Raw genomic sequence first — 26303 nt, forward strand, 5'->3', positions numbered from 1 at the left:
CAAAGAAGGGAAACCAAGTCACCTAAAACCCAGAAGCCATTCTCTGGCCAGCTCTCTCTCACTGCTGGTGGGAAACAACAAAACAGTCATGCTATTTCTGGCCCTATACTTAAGGATCTTGTACCTGGTTGGCAAACCAGTTTGCCTTGGTCAAAGGAGAAAGAAGTGTTCTTTCTTAAGGGGAACATAAGACCAGCAGGAAGAGTGTCATCCCCCTGGGGTCATATATCCTCCACATCTAGCACAATTTTACTCTTTTCTGTACAATTTTACTTTCAGTTCAGTTCAGGCGCTCAGTCGTGTCCGACTCTCTGCGACCCATGAATCACAGCACGCCAGGCCTCCCTGTCCATCACCAACTCCCGGAGTTCACTCAAACTCATGTCCACAGAGTCGGTGATGCCATCCAGCCATCTCATTCTCCGTCGTCCCCTTCTTCTCCCGCCCCCAACCCTTCCCAGCATCAGAGTCTTTTCCAGTGAGTCAACTTGTCGCATGAGGTGGCCAAAGTATTGCAGTTTCAGCTTTAGCATCAGTCCTTCCAATGAACACCCAGGATCGATCTCCCTTAGAATGGACTGGTTGGATCTCCTTGCGGTACAAGGGACTCTCAAGAGTCTTCTCCAACACCACAGTTCAAAAGCATCAATTCTTCGGCAATCAGCTTTCTTCACAGTCCAACTCTCACATCCATACATGACCACGGGAAAAACCATAGCCTTGACTAGACGGACCTTTGTTGGCAAAGGAATGTCTCTGCTTTTTATTTTTTTTTGTCTCTGCTTTTTAATATATTATCAAAGTTGATCATAACTTTCCTTCCAAGGAGTAAGCGTCTTTTAATTTCATGGCTGCAATCAGCATCTGCAGTGATTTTGGAGCCCAAAAAAACAGTCTGACACTGTTTCCACTGTTTTTCCATCTATTTCCCATGAAGTGATGGGACCAGATGCCATGATCTTTGTTTTCTGAATGTTGAGCTTCAAGCCAACCTTTTCACTCTCCTATTTCACTTTCATCAAGACGCTTTTGAGTTCCTCTTCACTTTCTGCAATTTTACTTTAGTTGCCATGAAAAATCAGATTCCACTTCAGACTCTCCCAGGAGTTACTTGTGCATCTAATTTCATTCAGCTCAGTGACAAAGTCTGCCATTTTTCACACATTCTGTCAGTCCACATATATTTATTGACTCACTAATATTCCAGGCTTTGTGTTAGATTCTAGGTATACAAAGGTGAGTAAGATAGATCTTAAAGCTCACAGAGTAGTGGGAGAGATCACATTAGACCCCCAAATCTATGTTTTGGGAGCCCTGTGACGTTGCCTCTGCTAGCTTTGATTGCTTAGTTTAAGGAGAGAGGTTGATGGACAGAGCTTGAATCTAGGGTCCCGTCTGCAGCCATTACCTGCAGACGGCGTTAATCAGGGTTTAGTCTCCACTCACAGCCTCGCTCAGCAGACCCTGAAGATTTCCAAACCATCTCCCCACTCCTTAGGTTAAGACCACTCTCCTTCCTATGGGAGAGGACCGAAGGTTCATGGGCAGTATCAATGAGGTTTACAAGGAGTACGGAGGAGCGGGGGGAAAGACAAGAAAGAAAACATCAGTCCTGCTGCAAGAAGGAAGTCCAGAATGACTATTAAATAAAGGCGAACTCACACCTGCACACAATGCTTCAGGCCTGGGAGGCCGAGTTTTATTGACAAGTTTAAATAAGATCACTTGAATGTTATAAAGCAGTCTTATGTTGTCTGCACAGATTAACCAAGTATTGTTTATTATTGCAAAATAACTCTATCAGAAAACCAGAGCAGTTGTCACTGTTCGTTCATCTGACAGCACTGCAAGGAAACAGGGCAGCAAGAAAAGCAGGGGAATGGGGGTGTCCGGACATAGGGATGCAAATCAGGAGTATTAAAAATCTGAACACATACAAAAGAAAAAACAATCCCTGAGCTTTAATCTGAAAACAACCATGTTCACGTTCACATTTCTTTTGTGTGAAAATGAAGCAGGGCACTCCACCTGAGTGGCATCAGGGCTTCTGCTCTACACATGCCATCGCCAGGCTCCAGCAGCTAGTGAAGTGAACACTGCAATTTCAGGAAAAAATAGTGCTATCGTGTCTTCACAGGACTTTCCTCCTGAAACAAGTGGATTTATGGCCTGCCACACAATGAAGAGTTCACACATCAGTGGTTGACTCTATCAGTCAAGTTAAAGTATAAAGTTGATGACTGTATTTTTTTTTTATGAATGTAATTTATTTTTGAAGACTCCAGAAAATTACTTCCCTCAGTCTGAGCAATTTAAATGTTTGCTAAATAGCAGCTCTCACAATTAGGCTTGATAAAATTCATCATAGGATCATTATAACTGGCACTGCTGAGGTGTCACTGAAATTGATTTCGTACCTACTACATGAGAACATGAGGAGGTGTCACTTAGATCTCTAAATACAAGGCCATTTGACCGACAGCCCTTTAAGGCAAGCAGGTAAGAACTGGGTACTTATACACTGAGCTTCTTTCAAGTCTGTGTCAGATTATTTACTGATGAACAAGGCATCTTGAAAATTCTAACGTGTCAATGTGTCCTGTGTTGAGAGTAAAAAGGCAATATAGTATATTCTAAATTGTAAGGATAAATGGAATGGTCACGATCGTTTATGAATCAGTGTCATTTTTAAGACTGGTTGAGGCACCAACTTTGTATTTGGCCATGATTAAATGAAAAAAGCAAAAGCATTTCTGATCCTAACTGGAGAGAATCAGGCATCTTCAAAAGCATAATTTCCTTGGTTATAAAAATATAAAAGGCCTGGGAAAGGAATACGAATATTTTAGAGAAATGAAGCAAACACACTTAACACGACTTGACAGTAAATGTCTCCAGTCTGGCCTTCACTGGTACTTCCTCATTAGATTTATAATTTCATTATAGAGTTTCCACGGGGCATCTAAGCCCCAGATAAAGTCAAGATGATCCCACTCAGGAATGCGCTTGTGGTACACCAGGTTGGAGATCTGCATCTGTAAGAGCATGACATCCTTGTCGTCTGCGAGCCAGTCCCGACCTCCGCTCCAGACAGCAGTCTGCACCAGCATGTCTTTCACATTGTAAAGGGGAGGGGAACTCTGTAATGAAAACCCACAGGAAGCTCTGTCTCTGTTGTTTTAATTGACAAAAATGCAATCCCCTGAAAACACTGACTAAAAAATCTGATCCAAGAATAAAAGACTAAATTTTGAAAACTGCTCTCAGGTTACTTTTTAACTTACTACTGCCAGAACAAAAAAGAAGCCTAACCCAGAAGAAAAGAATACTATAATGACTGCTGGCTATCAAATTGTTACCCTGTGCTGGTAACATCCCTGGGAGGAAGGCATCATTCTCCCAGGTGGTTGATGCCAAGCTGCAAAACCAAACCAAGTGCTTGGGAAGGGGTTTTGGAGTCACACCCCAAACCTTTCCTCCCTCTGGGGTATGACACAGTCACAGAAATTCTCTAAGTCTCAGTTTCTTCTGCTTTAATAATAATAACGACATCTATGTCACACGGATATTCTGAGAATTAAGTAAGAAAAACATGAGCATAGGGCCTCACATTTTAGACTCCTTAGCATTCAAAGAAAGGTCAATTTATTTGTATATGGAAGAAAAGGTCTAGGCAATGTAATTTGGCCAAATACCCCCACCACCACCAGCCACCAGCTAACAGTCCTAGATTTGTCTGACTCTAATATCTGTTCCTGATCACTATCCATGACATATGAGACAGTTACACATACAGAGCCAGAGAAAGGACAATGTCCAAAGAATGAACCAGGAAGCTTAGGCTGTTCTAGAATTGACTAGGGGAAAACAAAGGCTACCTAGTCAACCCTCCTGGACATTTCCCCAGCACCTGAGCCCAGCCAGAATTCTCATAACTCAGGCTGGCTTCTTTGATGAGTTTTCAGGGCCCATTTAAATTCTAAAAACTTTGAAGACTTTACCTGGTTGTAATGAAAATAATTCTTGGCACTGCTTCCCCAGTCAAAGGCTTGAAACTTGTGTGATTTAACAACCTAGACAGAAGATAATTGGGGGCGGGGCAGAGTTATCTAACACAGAAATTTGACTTAACATCATAGGTTGCAAGAGTTAGCCACCTCCCCAGATACCGAATTTATTAGCTCAGTTCAGTCACTCAGTCGCTCAGCTGTGTCCGACTCTGCGACCCCATGGACTGCAGCATGCCAGGCTTCCCTGTCCATCACCAACTCCCAAGTTTATATTGAAACCCAGGTTCACTCTTCATTTCCAAACTGATTTAAAATAAAATGACATTATTTTTCTCTCCATTCCTAAATGACTCAATTTCGCACTGTATGATCGGAAAGTAGCTATTACATGACACAATAAAGCAGCTACACCTATGTGCTGTAAACGATACTGGATTAACAGTGCATCCACTGGATAAACTTCATGATGATGTTCTTACTGAAATTTGAATCTTAAACTTTTCTAAAGAGTTAACTATCTTACTTGGGAAAGGAATATATATTACAAATAATATATAGATTTATATACATTTATACATGATTAATGTATATTTATATGGGTAATCAGAGAAGGCAATGGCACCCCACTCCAGTACTCTTGCCTGGAAAGTCCCATGGACGGGAGAGCCTGGTGGGCTGCAGTCCAGAGGGTCGCTGGGAGTCGGACACCACTGAGCAACTTCACTTTCACTTTTCACTTTCATGCATTAGAGAAGGCAATGGAAACCCACTCCAGTGTTCTTGCCTGGAGAATCCCAGGGATGGTGGAGCCTGGTGGACTGCCACCTATGGGGTCGCACAGAGTCGGACATGACTGAAGTGACTTAGCAGTATATGGGTAAATATATTTATATTAGTATGTAAATATATTAATTGTATTAGCAAACATATATAGCCTAATATCAACACTATATACTTATATTAATATACGTTAATATATTTATATATAATTATATACAATCTCCATCATATTTCCTATATCCATTCCATTTGATTAGTCATATTACTTAACATTATAATAATTTCATTTAATATTTTTCTTGAGTACCAGTACCAGTATAATCACCAAACTGTACTGCACATCAGAACATTTCTAACCACTTGAGGATACTGGAGCCGTGAAATGATGTTGTATATGAAATTTAAATGTATGCTTATTTTGAATAGCATGATATGAAAATATTAGTAAAGTCACTTATTCATAAATTTTGAAATAATGCAAATTCATACTTCCTCTATACCCCCCAATTAAAAATACGTGGAGAAACAAATTCAAAATGGGCAAACTAAATGAATTGGAAACTGTTCACGTTTTGGCCAGAGGGTGGTGCCTAGTAAATGGAAAAAATCTAGACATTTTTGCCAAACTGCTTTTGATTTATGAGAATACTGGAGTGGGTAGCCATTCCCTTCTGCAGGGGATCTTCCTGACCCAGGAATTGAACCTGGGTCTGCTGTATTACAGGCAGGTTCTTCATCATCTGAGCCACCAGGGAAACCCCAGGAGAAGTTTTTAGTTCTTATCAACTGCATAAAATTCTACTGTTTCATGCAACAGAAAACAATGTGAGATGAGGTACTACAGGGGAAATGTTTAGCATCTGCTTTTGTCATCACAAATGACATATTAATAACTGAAACACATTTAACAAGCAGAATAAGATATGAATTTACAGCACCTGTTAGTGCATCTGTTCCCCAACTCTAATTGTCAGTGAAAATATATGAATGCAAGTTATTCTGCCCCTGGAGACAGACATCAGTTTGTCCCTTTCTCACATATGTCTTGAAAGGGCATTTCAGAAGATGGGAAAAGTGAAGAATATTATAGTAATGAAAATCTGTTAATAAGCTAACATTCAATGACAGATACTTAGTTAAATATATCATATTACAATATACACACAGTATGCCACTGTTGTGAATATATATAATAAAATAGAGAAAACTGTTTATAAACAATATTAAGTGGAGAAAAGTCAGAAAATAAAATTGAACATGCACTATGGTTATACTTAGGGTCAACCTTTCTAAAGTACCATACATATCTATAAGTCTTAAAGATATACTTATCCTCTGATCATTAAGTCTACTAAGACCATATCCTAAGAAACTCACCTCCCTAAGGTATAAGGACAGATCTCTAATTCAAGAATACTTATCCTAGAATGTTTTATTGCCCAAAAAACACTATCATTGTAATAATAAAAATAATAATAAATTCAAGCAACAAAAAGCTGTTCTCAGTTACAAAGGTTTCTAAGTGCAGTTATTGACCAGGAAAAGCATTTCTGACTATGGCACAGACTGTTATTTGTCCCCCCAGGACCGATTCTTGCCTTCTTCCTCTCAGTAATAAAATTTCTAGGTTTGTTTGCTAAGCACCTAAATGCCAGAATAGGAACGATATCCCTCACAGGCTTCCTTCCTGTGGGCTGAAACTGCCATGAACGTGACCCAGTTTCACCCAGACGGAAGAGGCCAGTGCCCCAGAGATGGTGAGCTGCACTGCAGGGGGCACTGGGTCCCTGCCGGGCTTCCTGGAGCAGTCATTCCCCCGACTCCACAATCACGGGCCACTGATGTCTGGACTGGATTCTGAGGAAGAAAACTATGTAGATGCCGTATTTTAGAGTCTTTGATACAGCAACTTGGCCTATACCTAAGAAATACAATGCTACTTAATTCAATAAAATAATTAAAAAGTGCACGTAGCCTAATTCTTCTTTTGTAATGGAAACAACTATACCAAAAAATTTTAAGATTACACTGCGAGAGTTCAGGACATGCCAACCCACAACATGCCGCTTGGCATAACGATGATTTGGAGTTAAAGGCACTTGAAAAACAGCAGATGCAAGGGGGACGCTGACCTTCCTTTTTCTTTCTAAAAGGAGCCAACAAAACTTGCCTATGAAAGAAGCCCTCCCTGTATCGGGGAAGCAGCACGCACAACACCAAAGCCTAAGCGAGGAGGCTACACAAGGAGGGACTCTATACAAGGCCTTGTAAAAATAACTCCCACATCCTGTAAGTCTCCTCAGATAGTTTACTTTTCCACAACTGCTACTCTTTGTTCAACCTAGTATGTTAGCACTTTGGCAGAGTTACTTCTTTGGGTCTTCATTTTTCTTGTGAGGGCTCCCATGAACACAGAAAAAAATCCATATGCTTTACTCCTGTTATTCTGTCCCACAGCAGTCCCAGTCAGAAACCCTAAGAGGGTAAAGGAAAAATTATACCTCCCCTATAATACTCAAATACTAGTAGTAGTTATCATTGGTAGTAGACATACAGGTGATGTATTTTCTTCTTTGTACTCACACATTTTTGAAAATTTCATAATGAACATATATATGTAATAAAAAATGACTAAGTGTTTCTTACAGTGTTTTGAAGAGCCTAACTAATGTATATTTCTTAAGCAGCAGGTTTCAAACAATAGAGAACATCAGATCTTACAAGGTACTTATTACAAAGCAGATCCCAGGGCCATACCCTCAGGAATTCTGACTCCCAACAAGTCTTGGATAGACCTAAGTTATCTTAGAGTGCCCTAAGTAATTCTGAGGGCTTCCAGGGTGGCTCAGATGGTAAAGAATCTGCCTGCAATGTAGGAGACCTGGGTTCAATCCCTGGGTCAGAAAGATCCCTTGGAGAAGGGAAAGGCTACCCACTCCAGTATTCTGGCCTGGATAATGCCATGGACAGAGGAGCCTGGTGGGCTACAGCCCATTGGATCACGAAGAGTCAGACACGATTCTTCAACTAATACACACTAATATACACACAAGTAATTCTGAACAGCACTGAAAAGATATGTTAGGACCTGCCTTCTTCAAATAGGAGCAAGGACCTGGGCTATGAGCACAGCCACCAAGGAGATTACAGATTCTGGAAGAAATCTGAAACACATGAGGCTTATACAAGAGGATAAGATTTTCAGCTAAATTTAAAAATCCAGTAAAGAACTATGTTTAGAACTATTGAGAAGGGAATGCTAACTACTTAAAGATTCATTTCAAAATGTACTATGAATACAATGGCCTTTAAGGGCCAAAAAAGCAACTATCTTCTTGACAAAGGGATGACACAGGGAGCAGAAGAGCAAAAGGGCAGGGCCACCTTCTGCAGGGAATCTGGACTTCAGAAAGATTCTTGGGGCACATTCCAGTGCAGTTAGGACCTAAAACCACACGGGCACGCCTGGGCCTGAGAGCGCTGCTCTTATCCACAGCCAGTAGCCTCTGACTCCCACCAGCTGTTTGAGAAAAGGGCTAGACAAGAGCAGGAGCCTGCCTTACAGCCAGTCCAAGAGCTCCAGGCAAACCCAGCACACAGGGGAGGTGTGCAGCATGAAGAAATGCCAACCTGGGGGGGAAATGGGGGAATCTGACAACCTTGGCCACCACACTCCCGGGGGCTCTGAGAAGCCAGGGCTGTGCTGTGCTGAGGCACACGGGAACAGCGCCTGGACAGCTCAGCATATGCTTTGAGCTCAGCTCAGTCATCCTCTGTATAAGGGAGCACTGACCTCTGAGATGACAAAAGCTGGGCCTTCCTGAAAAATGTCCATTAGAGTTGAGGGTAAAAATGCTCAAGCAGATCAGCATATGTTGATGGCAGGGTATACAGAGAAAACCACCAACTAAACAGAGATGTGGTTGAGGAGAAAACCAGGGGCCTGAATGGACACTTAGCAGTGAACATTTGTGGACTTTCGAAGGTTGCAGGACATTACTTCAGAGGTAAGTGTGTGCTCTTCTGCCTGTCACAAGCTCCCGGCCTTGCAGATGCCTCTCTTCTAAGCCAGATTCTGACACTGAGTCAATGATGCTTAGCACTGGGCCTCACAGTCACCATGGCGCTAAAAGCCTCACACCCCATCCTGCCTGGTTCGTAGGGACAAGCCCAGGGGGAGGTGACCTATGGCATCCCCAACAGCCAGGGCTTCTGGGACATGAACGTGCTAGTAATGTCCTGAAGCAATGGGTTCCAAATCCTGTTGAACAGTAGAATCTGATGGGCAGAATTTTTAAACAATATTTAAATTCTCACCACTCGGCACCAAAAGCAGTCCATCCTAAAGGAAATCAACCCTGAATATTCATGGGAAGGACTGATGCTCAAGCTGAAACTCCAATACTTTGAGCACCTCATGCGAAGACCTAACTCATTGGAAAAGACCCTGATGCTGGGAAAGATTGAAGGCAGGAGGAGAAGGGGATGACAGAGGATGAGATGGTTGGATGGCATCACCAACTCAATGGACATGAGTTTGAGTAGGCTCCAAAAGTGGGTGTGAGTTAATAGGGGCCTCTGGGGGTGATAGATATGTTATTGTCTTGACTGTGGTGATACATTTGCAGGTGTATATGGCAAAACAGACTACACTGTACACTTTAAATACTGTATGTCACTTATACCTCGATAAAGTTGTTTTCTAAAAACAAAAGTTTAGGCTTTCCAGTCCGAATGAATTGTCCCATCTCCAGGGTAGGTTTTCTAGAATAAACATGCATGTTTTTGTGATATGTGATCATACAATCAAAACTCTATATTAAAACTAAGTGATTCTCATTTATATCCATGATTGATTTAGCTGCTCCTCCACTGATGTTTCAGGTAAACTGTGTTCATGGGTTAATGCTGAAATGCTCTGTGTGCTTAGCTGCTCAGTCGTGTCCGACTCTTTGTGACCCTGTGGACTGCAGCCCACCAGGCTTATCTGTCCATGGGGATCCTCCAGGCAAGAATACTGGAGTGGGTTGCCATGCCCTCCTCAAGGGGATCTTCCTGACTCAGGGATCGAACCTGTGTCTCCTGAAACAGCAGGCAGATTCTTTACCACTGAGCCACCAGGGAAGCCCTCAATAGCTGTTTCGTGAATCTGCACGTAATGCAGTCTGCCCAAAGAAGGATAACGCAGACAACATTGACACAGTGACAAGAGCCCAGGGCACTGGGAGGAAGGCAGCCCAGATGTGTGAGCAGACTTTCTGTTTCTCGGAATGCAAAAAACCTTCCAACGCTGATTTTCTACAACCTCCCACTGTGCCCCTGAAATGCTTACCTGGATCCAGTGTATCATGTTTTGCACAGAAGTTCCAGCAGGATTGTGTGTTGCATACACAGCCACTCTAGACTGCAAAATAAATATGCAGCAATAAAGAATGAAAATAGCATGAAGGAGGCATTGATAATAAACATAGTTTACACTGGGAAGCATTACAAACTATAGAGCCATAACCTCAAATACATGAGATTGAGAGCAGGAAAAAATTCTTTGACCACAAATATTAATACATCCTATAAAAATATGTATAACCACACACACACAAAGGAAGTACAGCAAAATAGTAACTGTGGGGCTTACCAGCTGAGATTACTGGTCATTTCTATTTTCCTCTGCATGTTTTTCTGAATTTCCAAAGTTTTCTATGACAATCACACCCTGCTTTTTATTCATCAGAAACAAGAAAAATCAACATCCCTTAAAAATTTCCTAGAGCCTTCACTTCAGAATTTTAAAACTTATTTTCAAACTATAACACAATAAATTACAAATGTAATTTGTAATTACAATACATCAGCACATTGCTGGCCAAGGGTTTACAGTTTGTAAAATAAATAAATAAATGTATATAAATGGGTGTTTGTGTATCAGTGGACACTCTAAACTTTAAACATACCTAAATGTGTCTATTATTTAAAAGAAAAAATTCTTTAAAAAATATAAATATCAGAATTTAAATGATGACCAATCTCCTCACTGCATAGTTTTCACACAGGTACAATGCAGGAAACTGACAAGCGCTGGCAGGAGGCTAGCCACAGATGGTGTTTCAGGCACCTGCCAAGGTGGATTCTTATGCCTTTGAAATGAGATTCTTAAGAGCTCTACTGAGGTCACTCCTGCCTCTCCCATATCCTCCAACACAAAGACACATATTCACAGATAAAATCACTGAAAGTTTAAAGCAAGTGTTATTGTAAACATACATACCATATTCAAATTTCTTTCATTAAATCCACACAGAACAAAAAAGATATTTCCGCAAAGCTCCTTCAGAATGACATGAGTGCAAACATGTGTACTCAGCCACTTCAAAAATGAATTCTGTGGAAAAAATTCTTTGATCCCAAATAAGTCCTATAAAATAAAAAGACTCTCTCAGCATTTCATTATGATGTACTGGCCTCCATGTCCCGCCTCACAAGCAGACACACACCACCAATCTCCACAGAGGGACTCAAATGAGAAAGGGCAACCGGTAGTCATTCAAACCAGGATACCTGTGTGATATGCTTACTAAGGCAACAGCAGAGGTTACAGATGTTAAAGTCTCAAATGCAAAAATGAAGGCAGCAAATCTAATAGGTCTACAGAAGGCTTTAACAGTGGGAAAGGGCCTGTATGATCCCTCATTCCAGGGCCATCTCCAAAAGGTTTCATCTGATGTTGATAGATGGTGAGTGACTTCTGAGAAAGAACTGAAACTGTAACTGGTCAGCAATGTGTCTCCTTAGAACACATATGTCTAATCCAATTCTACTGGCCAGTGCGCCAAATCCTGCCCACTCCTTTTTGGGGCTTTTTAATACTTGATATAAAATTTACCATTTGAACCATTTTTCAGTGTTCAGTTCAGCATCAGTACATTCACATCATTGTGTGACCATCACCACTATCTATCGGTCTTCAGAACTCTTTCAGCGTCTCAGACTAAAACTCTGTACCCATTAAGCAATAAAGCCCCATGCCTCCTCTGTCAGCATGCTGTTTTTATAAAGCTTTATTAGAACACAGCTGAGCTTATCTCTTTACATACTGTCTCTTGCTGTCTTCACATGATAATGGCAGAGTTCGGTGGTTGCAATGGCAATGATATGACCCATAAAACAAAAAATATTTACAGAAAATGTTTGCTGACTCCTTGTGTACACCAGGCCTGATCAATGGCCCCTGGACCTGTGCTCAAGTATTTCTGGGGTAATCACCATGCCTTCCAGGCAGATCTTCACATATGTACATAACATGAAACAGGAAAAAGATCTTCCTTATAGTGAACTCAAATTATCTCCTTATAATTTACACTTTTGCTAATGCCTATCCAGAAGGATAAGCAGAATGAAAAATTCAAATGCTTACAAAGGCAGTTTTATGGGTTGAATTGTGTCCCCTCCCCAAAAGACATTCCCTTTATCTCACTATATGACATATTTGGAAATAGGGTACTATTTATCAAGGTACTCAGTCTACGTTAAAAAAAAACATGCTTCTCTCTGGACCTATACAGATATGTAAACTCACCCACAAGGTCCATAGAAAAAGACCCCAAACTGAGCACCATGAGGAAGGTACTAGGAGAAGCCTTGGTAGTTGAAGGGACTTTGTTTGTAACCTCTAATTGTTTATAATGAAAACTGAAGCTTCTATTATCCAAGGTATTTAAAATAAATCTAGTTGGAGCGGCCCATATCTTATCTGCCTGTCTGACCACTGGTACAGAGAATCTGGATTCTGAGGTCAGAGAAGGTTCTGCATGTCCTGTGAACATATTTCTTAAATGGTCAAGAGATACGTATACATTAAGTATATATTCCTGTATGGAGTTTCAAATGTGTGTGCATAAATGTATCAAGTCCAGAATATAGATAGTGCATCTGGCCTCAGCTGGTTCTCAACTTCTCATAAAAATTATTGCCTCCTTGAGTACAGCCTGGGGGCTTCACACATTGATCTCTGATGAAGTTATCGGCCTGTGCTTAGGGGTCATATAATAAAATATAATAGTAACTGTGTCTTTAGATCACCATCAGTGTGGCCAAGGTCAGGCACGTGGAAGCTCCTGTTTCCCATCTACTGCCTACTCCTCTATGCACAGGCCCATTCTATGGAATAAAGGCAACTTCAAGGAGGTTTAGGCTGCCTTTCTCCTGGCCTTCCTCGTGCTCTCTTTCTTGGCAGCTGGGGTGCTGCACTGATGTGTCAGCCATGAGAACAGAAGGCTCCAGTGTAGAGTTAAGGATACCTTCCCTGGCTCCCCAGGATCTGGAAGTAGGGGTGAAACAGGGAAGAAAAATTGTGGAAAGAAGGAAACCCACTACTTCATTGGTAGGGGAGGAAGGCACACATTCTTCCACTAAAGGTCAATTCTTCAGCACCAAGGGAAATCTGTGAAGGAAGGAAGTGGGGGTGGGGTGGGTCCAAATACCTTGAGGACACGATCTGGAATTCGTGCTAATTTAACTAGAGGACTAGTCATGAACTCAGTTGAAGCCACAGGAGCCAGGGCAAAAAACATTTTAATCTTTTTGGCCAGCTCAGGGATCCGTGAAAACGCTATAAAACCTGTGAGAACAAAAAGAAAAGAACAGAATTCCATCTTCCAGGACTTCCCTCTGCAAAGGCAAGGGTGGGTGTGCATGTCGCCCTCTAGTGGCAACTTGAGAACCATGCAAACAATAGTGAAAATCGTTCAGGTTCAGTTGTGTCTGACTCTTTGCGACCTCATGGACTATACAGTCCATGGAATTCTCCAGGCCAGAATACTGGAGTGGGCAGCTGATCCCTTCTCCGGGGATCCTCCCAACTCAAGGACCAAACTCAGATCCCCCACACTAGGCTTCCCTGGTAGCTCAGCTGGTAAAGAATCAGCCTGAAATGCAGGAGACCCCAGTTCAACTCCTGGGTCGGGAAGATCTGCTGGAGAAGGGATAGGCTGCCCACTCCAGTATTCTTGCGCTTCCTTGGTGGTTCAGCTGGTAAAGAATCCACCCGCAATGCAGGACACCTGGATTTGACACCATGGACTGTATAGTCCACGGGGTCACAAAGAGTTGGACACGACTGAGTGACTTTCACTTTCACTAGATACTGAGCATAGTCCCCTGTGCTATACAGTAGGTCCTTGTTGAATATCTATGCAAGCGATGCCAGGAAGCAAAATTCGAGAAATGAGGACCTCTGAATGCCTATGTAGCTTCCCAGGTGGCACAGTGGTAAAGAATCTGCCTGCCAATGCAAGAGACTCAAGAGACACAAGTTCGATTCCTGGGTTGGGAAGATCCCCTGAAGAACTGAATGGCTACATTCCGATTCCAGTATTCTAGCCTGGAAAATTCCACGGTCAGAGGAGCCTGGAGGGCTTACAGTCCCATGGGGTTGCCAACATTTGGAGATGATTGAGCACACATGCACACACAGAACACCTATGTGTGCACACACTGAGTTTGGTTAAATCAGTAAATCAAGTATTTGTTAAGTGCTTGTTGCTGGGAGGGATTGGGGGTGAGAGGAGACGGGGACGACAGAGAATGAGATGGCTGGATGGCATCACCGACTCGATGGACATGAGTTTGAGTGAACTCCGGGAGTTGGTGATGGACAGGGAGGCCTGGTGTGCTGTGATTCATGGGGTCGCAAAGAGTCGGACACGACTGAGCGACTGAACTGAACTGAACTGTTTCAATTTTCAACCTAGATATACACTGGAAGAAATCCAAGTTGCTAGAACCAGGAGATGTTTCCCATTCCTTTATGATGTAAGCCAGAGACTGAAGACTGTGTTCTTAATAGTTCCACCCCTGGTCCCCATCCCTTCATCACTAAGAACGATGTACAAAGGTATTCAAAGCAATCACCATGGACTCAAAAGGAACTTACACATTTAGAATCCTCTAGCTCTAAAATATCTTTTAGCTTGCTCTTAGGTCACTTCTTGCCTTAAACTTGGTCCCAGAATGTCAACTTTGAATGCAGTGGGGCAAAGGACACAAATAAACAAGTCAAGGAAGAAGGAATATAGATGAAAAAGTGGTCAAGTCCATTAATAAGAAGGGCAATTATGTCCTGGTCACTTTTTCCTTGAAGGCTCTCAAGCTGGCAAAGAGCGGAGGGGTGGTAATGAGAGCAAGGCTACTGAACCACATAGCTGGAGACATTTTAAAGCATTTTAGCTTTCGTATCATAGTTTTCTTCTAGGAAAGTAATCTAAGGAGATTGTGTGATAGGAACACAAAGATACTAGTCATCAGTTCAGTTCAGTTCAGTTGCTCAGTTGTGTCCAACTCTTCGCGACCCCATGAATCACAGCACGCCAGGCCTCCCTGTCCATCACCAACTCCCGGAGTTCACTCAAACTCATGTCCATCGAGTCGGTGATGCCATCCAGCCATCTTATCCCCTGTCGTCCCCTTCTCCTCCCGCCCCCAATCCCTCCCAGCAACAGAGTCTTTTCCAGTGAGTCAACTCTTCGCATGAGGTGGCCAAAATATTGGAGTTTCAGCTTTGAGGTCGGGGGGGGCAGCCGAGAGGAGCAACCCCACGTCCAAGTAGTGGCTGCGCCAGTGCAGGAGGGCTGAGAGGAGCTACTCCACGTTCAAGGTCAGGAGGGGCGGCCATGAGGAGATACCCCTCGTACAAGGTAAGGAGCAGCCGTGAAGAGATATTAGTCATCAGTTCAGTTCAGTTCAGTCGCTCAGTCATGTCCGACTCTGCGACCCCATGAATCACAGCACGCCAGGCCTCCCTGTCCATCACCAACTCTCAGAGTTCACTCAAACTCATGTCCATCGAGTCGGTGATGCCATCCAGCCATCTCACCCACTGTTGTCCCCTTCTCCTCCCGCCCCCAATCCCTCCCAGCATCAGAGTGTTTTCCAGTGAGTCAACTCGTCGCATGAGGTGGTCAAAGTATCGGAGTTTCAGCTTTAGCATTAGTCCTTCCAATGAACACCCAGGACTGATCTCCTTTAGAATGGACTGGTTGGATCTCCTTGCAGTACAAGGGACTCTCAAGAGTCTTCTCCAGCACCACAGTTCAAAAGCATCAATTCTTCGGCGATCAGCTTTCTTCACAGTCCAACTCTCACATCCATACATGACCATGGAAAAAACCATAGCCTTGACTAGATGGACCTTGGTTGGCAAAGTAACGTCTCTGCTTTTTAATATGCTATCTAGGTTGGTCATAACTTTCCTTCCAAGGAGTAAGCGTCTTTTAATTTCATGGCTGCAATCACCATCTGCAGTGATTTTGGAGCCCAAAAAAATAAAGCCTGACACTGTTTCCACTGTTTTTCCATCTATTTCCCATGAAGTGATGGGACCAGATGCCATGATCTTTGTTTTCTGAATGTTGAGCTTCAAGCCAACCTTTTCACTCTCCTCTTTCACTTTCATCAAGAGGCTTTTGAGTTCCTCTTCACTTTCTGCCATAAGGGTGGTGTCATCTGCATATCTGAGGTTATTGATATTTCTCCCGGCAATCTTGATTCCAGCTTGTGCTTCTTCCAGCCCAGCGTTCCTCATGATGTACTCTGCATATAAGTTAAATAAGCAGGGTGACAATATACATCCTTGACGTACTCCCTTTCCTATTTGGAACCAGTCTCTTGTTCCATGTACAGTTCTAACTGTTGCTTCCTGACCTGCATACAGGTTTCTCAAGAGGCAGGTCAGATGGTCTGGGATTCCCATCTCTTTCAGAATATTCCACAGTTTATTGTGATCCACACAGTCAAAGGCTTTGGCATAGTCAATGAAGCAGAAATAGATGTTTTTCTGGAACTCTCTTGCTTTCTCCATGATCCAGCGGATGTTGGCAATTTGATCTCTGGTTCCTCTGCCTTTTCTAAAACCAGCTTGAACATCTGGAAGTTCATGGTTCACATATTGCTGAAGCCTGACTTGGAGAATTTTCAGCATGACTTTACTAGCATGTGAGATGAGTGCAATTGTGCGGTAGTTTGAGCATTCTTTGGCAATGCCTTTCTTTGGGATTGGAATGAAGACTGACCTTTTCCAGTCCTTGGTCACTGTTGAGTTTTCCAAATTTGCTGGCATATTGTGTGCAGCACTTTCATAGCATCATCTTTCAAGATTTGAAATAGCTCAACTGGAATTCCATCACCTCCACTAGCTTTGTTCGTAGTGATGCTCTCTAAGGCCCACTTGACTTCACATTCCAAGATGTCTGGCTCCAGGTGAGTGATCACACCATTGTGATTATCTTGGTCGTGAAGATCTTTTTTGTACAGTTCTTCTGTGTATTCTTGCCACCTCTTCTTAATATCTTCTGCTTCTGTTAGGTCCAGACCATTTCTGTCCTTTATCGAGCCCATCTTTGCATGAAATGTTCCCTTGATATCTCTAATTTTCTTGAAGAGATCTCGTTTTTCCTGTTCTGTTGTTTACCTCTATTTCTTTGTATTGATCACTGAGGAAGGCTTTCTAATCTCTTCTTGTTATTCTTTGGAACTCTGCATTCAGATGCTTATATTTTTCCTTTCTCCTTTGCTTTTGCCTCTCTTCTTTTCACAGCTATTTGTAAGGCCTCCTCAGACAGCCATTTTGCTTTTTTGCATCTCTTTTCCATGGGGATGGTCTTGGTCCCTGTCTCCTGTACAATGTCACGAACCTCCATCCATAGTTCATCAGGCACTGTATCTATCAGATCTAGTCCCTTAAATCTATTTCTTACTTCCACTGTATAATCATAAGGGATTTGATTTAGGTCATATCTGAGTGGTCTAGTGGTTTTCCCTACTTTCTTCAATTTCAGTCTGAATTTGGCAATAAGGAGTTCATGATCTGAGCCACAGTCAGCTCCTGGTCTTGTTTTTGCTAACTGTATAGAGCTTCTCCATCTTTGACTGCAAAGAATATAATCAATCTGATTTTGGTGTTGACCATCTGGTGATGTCCATGTGTAGAGTCTTCTCTTGTGTTGTTGGAAGAGGGTGTTTGCTATGACCAGTGTGTTATCTTGACAAAACTCTATTAGCCTTTGCCCTGCTTCATTCCGTGCTCCAAGGCCAAATTTGCCTGTTACTCCAGGTGTTTCTTGACTTCCTACTTTTGCATTCCAGTCCCCTATAATGAAAAGGACATCGTTTTTGGGTGTTAGTTCTAAAACGTCTTGTAGGTCTTCATAGGCCCATTCAACTTTGGCTTTTTCAGCATTACTGGATGCAGCATAGGCTTGGATTACTGTAGTATTGAATGGTTTGCCTTGGAAACGAACAGAAATCATTCTGTCGTTTTTAAGATTGCATCCAAGTACTGCATTTCGGACTCTTTTGTTGACCATGATGGCTACTCCATTTCTTCCAAGGGATTCCTGTCCACAGTAATAGATATAATGGTCATCTGAGTTAAATTCACCCATTCCAGTCCATTTTAGTTCACTGATTCCTAGAATGTCTATGTTCACTCTTGCCATCTCCTGTTTGACCACTTCCAATTTGCCTTGATTCATGGACCTAACATTCCAGGTTCCTATGCAATATTGCTCTTTACGGCATCGGACCTTGCTTCTATCACCAGTCACATCCACAACTGGGTATTTGTTTTGCTTTGACTCCATCCCTTCATTCTTTCTGGAGTTATTTCTCCACTGATCTCCAGTAGCATATTGGGTACCTACCGACCTTGGGAATTCCTCATTCAGTATCCTATCTTTTTGCCTTTTGATACTGTTCATGGGGTTCTCAAGGCAAGTATACTGAAGTGGTTTGCCTTTCCCTTCTCCAGTGGACCACATTCTGCCAGACCTCTCCACCATTACCCGTGCGTCTTGGGTGGCCCCACAAGGCATGGCTTAGTTTCATTGAGTTAGACAGGGCTGTGGTCCATGTGATCAGATCAACTAGTTTTCTGTGATTATGATTTCAGTGTGTCCGCCCTCTGATGCCCACTCGCAATACCTACCGTCTTATTAATATTAGTCATAGTTTACCCTTAAAGAGGGAGTTAAACCAATTATGACACAGGTCTGTAGTCCCTATTCAGGGGAACTCGTTTGCTCAAATTATGGGCAATTATTTTTTCTTGAAACTTTGCTAAATTTTGTTTCTGTTACAATGAACACATATTACTTTTTTCATCAGCATAAATTAAAAATACTTGTGACTTTTAAAAACTGTAAATAAAGCATATTATGGCATCCTTATAATTAGCTTTAGTCTACTTCACTTTTTAAAAAATCAGCATATTTCCTTGTTTTCTTTATAAAAGTTCCTCCATGTATAAAACTTCTTGTTATCTATCTACCCTCTCATATCCCCATAGTATTTAACTAGGAAGATATTTAATAGGCTGAATGTGTGTGCATGCTCAGTCGTGTCCTACTCTTAGTGGCCCCCTGGACTATAGCCCGCCAGGCTCCTCTGCCATGGCATTTTCCAGGCAAGAATACTGGAGTGGGTTGTCATTTCCTACTCCAGGGGCTCTTCCTGACTCAGGGATCGAACCCACATCTCCTGTATCTCCTGTTTCTCCTGCATTGGCAGGTGGATTCTTGACCACTAATGCTACCTGGGAAGCCCTGTAATAGGCTGTAGCTGACATCAATTCCTTCAGTCAAGGGAGCCATATACAGCATGTTTACCTATTTATGTTTAAGTCTGAATTCCCAGAGAAGACTCAGTCTTACAGAAATTCTTTGCCCTTTCAATTATTTCTACTGGGCATTAAAAAACAAACACAAAACTCCATCTGAACTAACATTTCTTACTATTTCACTTTTAAGGGCAAACACAAATTCTGTTACAAGACATTTTATCAACCTTCCACTTTCACTATATACATACCTATTGTGGTGCCTTGAGAATGACCCACATAATACAGTTGTTCTTGGCCAGTTTTATTCAGAATGAAGTTAATTGAAGCTGGTAGGTCATAATTTGCCATCTCATCAAAACTGTAATCCATAAAAAGGAAACCTTTCATGGAGACATTGTACAGAAATATAACAGCATACAAATAGCAAGTGTGTGGGTCTGATGAGTCACTACAAGCTGCACACAGCTGGGCACACCTGCCCTGAGTGTAGGAAACTGAACATTACCAGGATTGCAGAAGCCTCTCTGGGCTTCTTGATAACCATGCCTCCTGAAAAACCGCTTTCCTCATTTTTCATAAAATAGTGTGATCCATTTTTGAAATTTTCTATGAATGGGATCAAACAGTGTGTGCCTTTCTGCATGAGACTTCACCTCTGCCGTCACATATCTCTGCTGTCAGTTGGTTAATGTGTCAATACATCACACTTTGTCCATTCACTGCTGGTGGACATTTGGGAGTTTCCAACATTTTGCTATTGCAAATAATGTAACAACAAATATATTCCTGGATAGGCCTTTGGTAAAAGCTCTCATTCTTGTGTTTTACGGCCTTGGGTAGGTTCTGGTATTACAAATGGGAAGCAAGCCCGAAGGAGTCCCTGGTGCTGACTTTCTCCGATGCCTGGTACGGGGACATAGCCCTGAGCCCGAGTGCACATGTGCTGTTACCACCATTCCCAACGTGTCAGGCTCCCCGCCAGCCTCTTTCCAGCTTGCATCCTCTCTGTTAAGCCCCCAGTGACCTTACGAGATAGGTATTTATTATCCCCATTCTACAGACACAGAGGGCTTATGCCACATGCATGCCTAATGTCATGCAGTGATTAACTGGTCCAGCTGGAATTAAGAGAGAGAAGAGGACTTCTGCAAATAAGAAAAGTGAACATTTGGAGGACATGTTTATGAAGGGAAGGAGAAAGTTATGGGATACAATTTACTCAGCAGAACCCACACTACCAGGAATGCCCAAATAACTAAAAATTCCTTCTTGAATCTAATCCTTCAATGTAACCATTTATTTTACCTTACTGCTATTTATTAAATTCCTAACATTTGGAGTACATGTTTATGAAGGAAGGGAGAAGGTTAAGGTGTAGAACCTTCCATAAACCATTGGTTTCGTGTCATATGATCTTGAATTCCCCATCTATTTGCCTCCTCAATGTTTACACTGAGGGTACCAAGGAAAGAGATCCCTGCCATAATCGACTTAAAAGATACCTGAAGGCCCAGAATTCATCCTGAGAAACTGAAAGAGTCTTGTGTTTCTGAGACCAGGTGTTTCCCCTGCTGTTCCCCATCCACACGTCGAAACCAGCATCTGCCAGGATGAAGCCCAGGCTGTTGTTGGGCAGGTTTGTGACCCAGTCACTGGAGTCTGCCAGCAAGCCATGCTGCAGGAACACCACTGGTTTGGGACCTGGAAGGCAATCAAGTTTAGGAGTTAGCAGCACAAAGCTTCAAAACTGACATGATATCAAGCTAACCAGATAAGTCGCAAAATATCACAAAGCAAATAGTGAAACAGAGACAAAAGACCGAGGTGGTGTTACCATTCAGGGGTAACTGTACTGTACATAATGTGTGAAGAGAGCATGGGAGCTGTTTTTCTTGGGCACATGAAGACACTTCTCACCCATCAAAGGTGTTTTGGGACTGGGCCATGGGAAAGGTAAAAGTGAAAGTTGCTCAGTTGTGTCTGACTCTTTGCGAACCCTTGGATTATACAGTCCATAGAATTCTCCAGGCCAGACTACTGGAGTGGGTAGCCTTTTCTTTCTCTGGGGATCTTCCCAACCCAGGGCTCGAACCCAGGTCTCCCACACTGCAGGTGGATTCTTTACCAGCTGAGCCATCAAGGAAGCTCATGGGAAAGATGATTGGACATTAAAAGACCAGGAAGTCAGGCTGACCAAGGAAAGAACTTAGGGACCAGTGGGGCAGGACTCTCTTGTTCCAAGAGGCTCTGGTGCTGGTCATCATTAACAGAAGGAGTGTCTGTGCTCGGTGATGTCTGCTGGGGAGGGTTAAGGGAAGGCAGGAGGTTAGCACATAGGGAGCGAAACTCCTAGCTGCTGGTTCCAACCTGTGCCTCTTCAGACACTTAATGGAAAACCTGAGGTTGCATAGTAGCCAACTTCGCAGGGCAGAGTCTTAAGAGAGGAGGATGGGTTCCAGTAGGGGTGAGAGAACCGAGGAGGGAAGAGCAGGATAAAAGGTGGGGCAGCTAGGACTGAGCAGGAAGGGGAGGCAGGTGCCAGTTTGTGGGGACCAGGAGTCAGCTCCCTACCTTTTCTTGAGGGAATATTTCAAATGACTCTGAAATCTCTCTACACTTCCCTCCCTACACCCCCCTCCAGAAGGTTCAAAGGAGAAAAGTGGGAGTTGGCAAGTTGAAGATATACCAGGAAACTCTTTAAACACCACCAGTAAATAACTTCTGGATTCCCAAAAGCAATTAGGAGCTACGGATGCTTTGGCAAGAGGTGAGCATGAAGCCCAGGAAAGTGCAGGCGGCCAACTCAGGCATGTGCCCACCACGCAAGGTCGGCTGAGGGGCCAATTATGGCAGCTAAAGCGCTTTCAACAACATCTGCAAATACCTCTATTGAACCCTGAACATGCCATCTACCCCTGAATGAGGCTTAAAACATTCCCAGACCTCTTGCTCTATAATCCATGGAAAGGTTTCCCAAACCTTTATTTGGATTGTATTTACCTGTATTTATGCTCCTGTATTTACCCTACATGTTGAATTTCCATGGACTTGCCTAAAACAACCTCTATTGCAATCCATGGTTAAAAAGAATCTGTGCATAACAGAAAAAGAAACAAAGAAAATTGTTTCAAAATCAAACAATCCAGGTACCTGGATTGCAGTAGTGATTGTTTTAAGCAGGGCAGGGGGTGGTAGAGGAAATTCAGTGACTTGCTAAGACACCCGTCATAGGGGATGGGAGTGGATCGAAGTCATGCTTTTTTCTAATTCTCTTTTTGTTTGTTGGGGTTCCCCCCCTCCCCGCTCACTTCAAGCTGGATCCAAAAGCTCAATGAACCACAGATATAAAAGGTGAAACCAGAAAGGAAAAAAGGAGTGAATCTGGTCTTTCAAAGTCAGGTGTTTTCAAATCTGCAGGATCTCGGCCAAGAACTGCAAAGGGGAGGGCAGACCCCACAGCTTTCTCCTGGGAAATGCCAGCAGGGGAGGAAAGGGACTGGCACGGAGAGGCACATGGTTGAGAAACGGCTCCGCCTGACAGCAACCTCAAGCTTCTCAGCTATGTCCTATTCAATCATTTAAGGACTGGTCACTGAGAGTTTCACTGGATAATAAGGAAAGCACTGGAAGTTAAAAAAAAAAAATCAAGTGATTCAAAACACACATTACATTTTCTGTAAACCTGTCCCGGTACGTACTCTGTGTCAGTCACTGAGCTAGATTCAGGGATAAGAAAGTGGGTAAGCAGTGCTCCCTTCTCCATGGAGCTTCATTCTAGTCAAGGAGACAGACACGATTACCTTCCAGCCCAGTGTGGAAAGGGCTAGACTACCACACAGTGCAACTCAGAGAAAAGAGAAATTTCACTCAGCCAGGAGAGGAAGAGTTGAGACAAATCTCAAGTGACAGACAGACTCCCCACAAAGGGCTCGGCAGCCTGGATCTGCAGAGACCTGACACTGTATCCCGGGCCTCAGCCAGACGGGACCCCAGAGGGCACTGTAAAAGCTCTGATGCACAGGGGTTTGGGGAACCACTTGCAGGGAGTGGTGTGCCTTGTCCGATTTGGGCACAGAGGGGATATGAAGGACTTCCTTCAGGGTGTACATCCTTGCAAGTGGGGCCAGCTCCCCTTCCTCCCAGAACGAAAGGGGCCTCTGAGGAAGAAGCCACAGAGAATATAACCCACTGCTTCCCATGCCCGTGACTCTATGAGACATGATGGGCCACCAACAAAGAGAAAATACTAACAAATCCAGGCCTGGGGTGGAAAATGGGTACTAAACTGCTTGTCCCTTCCCTCTGACATTTAGTGAACGCAAAATGGCAGCAGAATAGACAAGGGCACTGTGACAGGCCTACCCACCTGTCTTCCAGCTCCTCCTACCTGCTCCTACCTGGCTCCCATGGGGCAGGGAGAGGAAGGAAGGCACTATGTCATCTCTCCCAACCCGCCACCAGTCAAGGATTTGCTGGAAAAAGAAGTTTCTCTCTAGGAGGGTTAAGCCTACAGTCATTCACATCTTCCAGTGAATTAATCAGATTTCTCTTCATCCTGCTGAGAGAAACTGACTGAAGTAAGAGCTAGCTATTACTGTGCACCCCTGTGTTCTAAGGCACTGTGATGAAAATCTTATGAAGTCAGTACTATTTCCATTTAGGAGAACAAGAAATTGTGGCTAAGAGAAGTCAAGTCATTTGCCCAAGACTGGATCAGAGTTAGTAAGTGGGGGAGCTGGGATTTGAACCCACATAAACTAATGCCAGGGTCTGTACCCTTAAACTGTTTTGCTACGGGAAAAGCTAACAACAGAGTCATTCTACAACCCACAGAGGCCCTCAGGCAATGACAAGCAGAAGAGGGAAGATATTTTGGAGGGAGTCAGGTGCTTTGAAGAAAGAGATCTCTAGTGGATGGACAGGAGACAGAGCATGGGAGGCGGAACCACAATATTCCACTTTGGAAAAAGAAGTTTCTCTCTAGGAGGGTTAAGCCTACTGTCATTCAGATCTTCCAGTGAATTATTTTAATCGGATTTCTCTTCATCCTGCTGAGAAAAGCTGATTGAAGTAACAGCTAGCTATTACTGTGCACCCCTGTGTACACAGGTGATTCTCCCAAGGACCAGCCTAGTCCACACATGCCAGCATCTGCAGCCTGGTCTGTCTACGCAACAGACCAACACAATGGGACAAGGGCTGTCTTTCCTGAAGAGCCCTACTGTGAGTTTGTCCACACTGGCTGTACGAGGGCTGCAGGCTGAGGAAAAGGCCTGCGGGCACCTTTAGCCCAGAGAGGGTAAGTGACTTTATCAGTTGCCTACATAGTCAGCACAAAGCCAGCAAAGAGATGCAGTCCCGTGATGGCCCTGATAGGGCCAAATGTGGGTGGGAGCCAGGAAGGGATTACTCAGGCTTCAAAAATGAATCTGCTGAGCCCACAGCCTCACAAGAGGAAGATGACCAGGTGCCTACGGAAGTTCCTCCCACCTCCCAAGGCACTGGCCTTCTCTACCAGGGCAGTGTCTGGACGGGCCTCAACCACACTGGAAAACACTGTGAGAACTCAGCTGAGGTCCAAAGAAGAACCGAAAGGAGGAGGTGGAGGAGCAGATCACAAAGATCAGAACACTGGCATGAAACAGACTTTAGTTCTTACTGGGTATGAAACCCTACAGGATTTACTCAATCTCTCTGGAATACAGATGTTCTTATCTAAAGTGTGGGATGACACAGTGGTTGATAAATAATAGTGAATCACAATAATAATAATAAATGTACTAGTTAATTAATTATTATTATTACAGCTCTGTGAAGAAAGACAACATGAATGGGCACTCTTTAGCCATGGTAACAGAATCTCAGTTACAATAAGAACACTAAGTGTTGACTGTGTCAGGTGCCATGCTAAACCCTCTACATGCACCATCTCAGATGAGAAACCACATCTCGCTGAGTTGGGGCAGTAGGCTAAACAGTGGTCCATCAAAGATGTTGTGCTGTTTAGTCACTAAGTAGTGTCTGACTCTTCTGAGATCCCATGGACCGTAGTCGGCCAGGCTCCTCTGTCCATGGGATTATCTATTCAAAAATATTGGAGTGGGTTGCCATTTCCTTCTCCAGGGGATCTTCCCAAACCAGGGATCAAACCCACATCTCTTGAATTGGCAGGTGGATTCTTTACCACTGAGCCACTGGGGAAACCCATTCCTAATTCCTGGAACCTGTGAACACGTTACCTCACATGGCAAAAGGAACTTTGCAGATGTAATTAAGAATCTTAAGATGGTGTATCACCCTAGGTTATCCAGTAGGCCCAATGTAACCACAAGGGTCCCTCTAAGAGGGTCAGAATGAGAGAGAAACTGGAAAGGGCTACTGCCTTTGAGGATAGAGAATGGGGCAGGTAAGGTGGGTAGCTTTCAGATGCTGGAAAAAGCAAGAAAAGGGATCTTTCCCAAGTGCCTCCAGCAGGCAGCCCTACCTTGATCTTAGGACTTCTGACCTCCAGAACAGTAAGTTAAAAAAATATGTGCTGTTTAAGCCACTAAGTTTGTGGTGGTTTGTTACAGCAGCAATAGGAAAGTGTAAGGCAACAGCTGGGTACTAGGTTTTGCTCTCATTTTTCAGATAAGGACTCTGAGGCACAGTGTAGCTAAGTCATCTGTGCAGAGTTACACAGCTGGCAATCCCAGATCAGGACTCTCTGCAACTCCACGGACTGCAGCCTGCCAGGCTCCTCTGTCCATGGGGTTTTCCAGGCAAGAATACTGGAGTGGGTTGCCATTCCCTCCTCCAGGGGATCTTCCCAACCCAGAGACTGAACCCAGATCTCCTGCAGTACAGGCAGATTCTTTAAAGTTTGAGCCACTAGGGAAGTCCAGATCACTGCACTCACATTTCAC

General features: G+C 43.4%; 1 protein-coding gene across 1 annotated transcript in view; it reads right to left on the bottom strand.

The window, feature by feature from the left end:
• Positions 1–1669: 1669 nt before the first annotated feature.
• The window catches only part of LIPA (lipase A, lysosomal acid type), a 39561-nt gene continuing 14927 nt past the window's right edge, over positions 1670–26303 (bottom strand). The window contains exons 4-10 of the mRNA XM_055425129.2: positions 20901–21099; positions 19647–19756; positions 13268–13404; positions 11056–11202; positions 10123–10194; positions 4002–4073; positions 1670–3140 (exon numbers count right to left, since the gene is read on the bottom strand). Of these exons, the coding sequence (XP_055281104.2) occupies positions 2907–3140; positions 4002–4073; positions 10123–10194; positions 11056–11202; positions 13268–13404; positions 19647–19756; positions 20901–21099 (971 nt within the window). The 3' untranslated portion in view covers positions 1670–2906. The remainder of the gene's footprint in view (positions 3141–4001; positions 4074–10122; positions 10195–11055; positions 11203–13267; positions 13405–19646; positions 19757–20900; positions 21100–26303) is intronic.

Source organism: Moschus berezovskii, chromosome 12 (assembly GCF_049115385.1).
Source record: "Moschus berezovskii isolate FMDL1 chromosome 12, NW_MosBer_1.0, whole genome shotgun sequence".
Lineage (NCBI taxonomy): Eukaryota > Metazoa > Chordata > Mammalia > Artiodactyla > Moschidae > Moschus > Moschus berezovskii.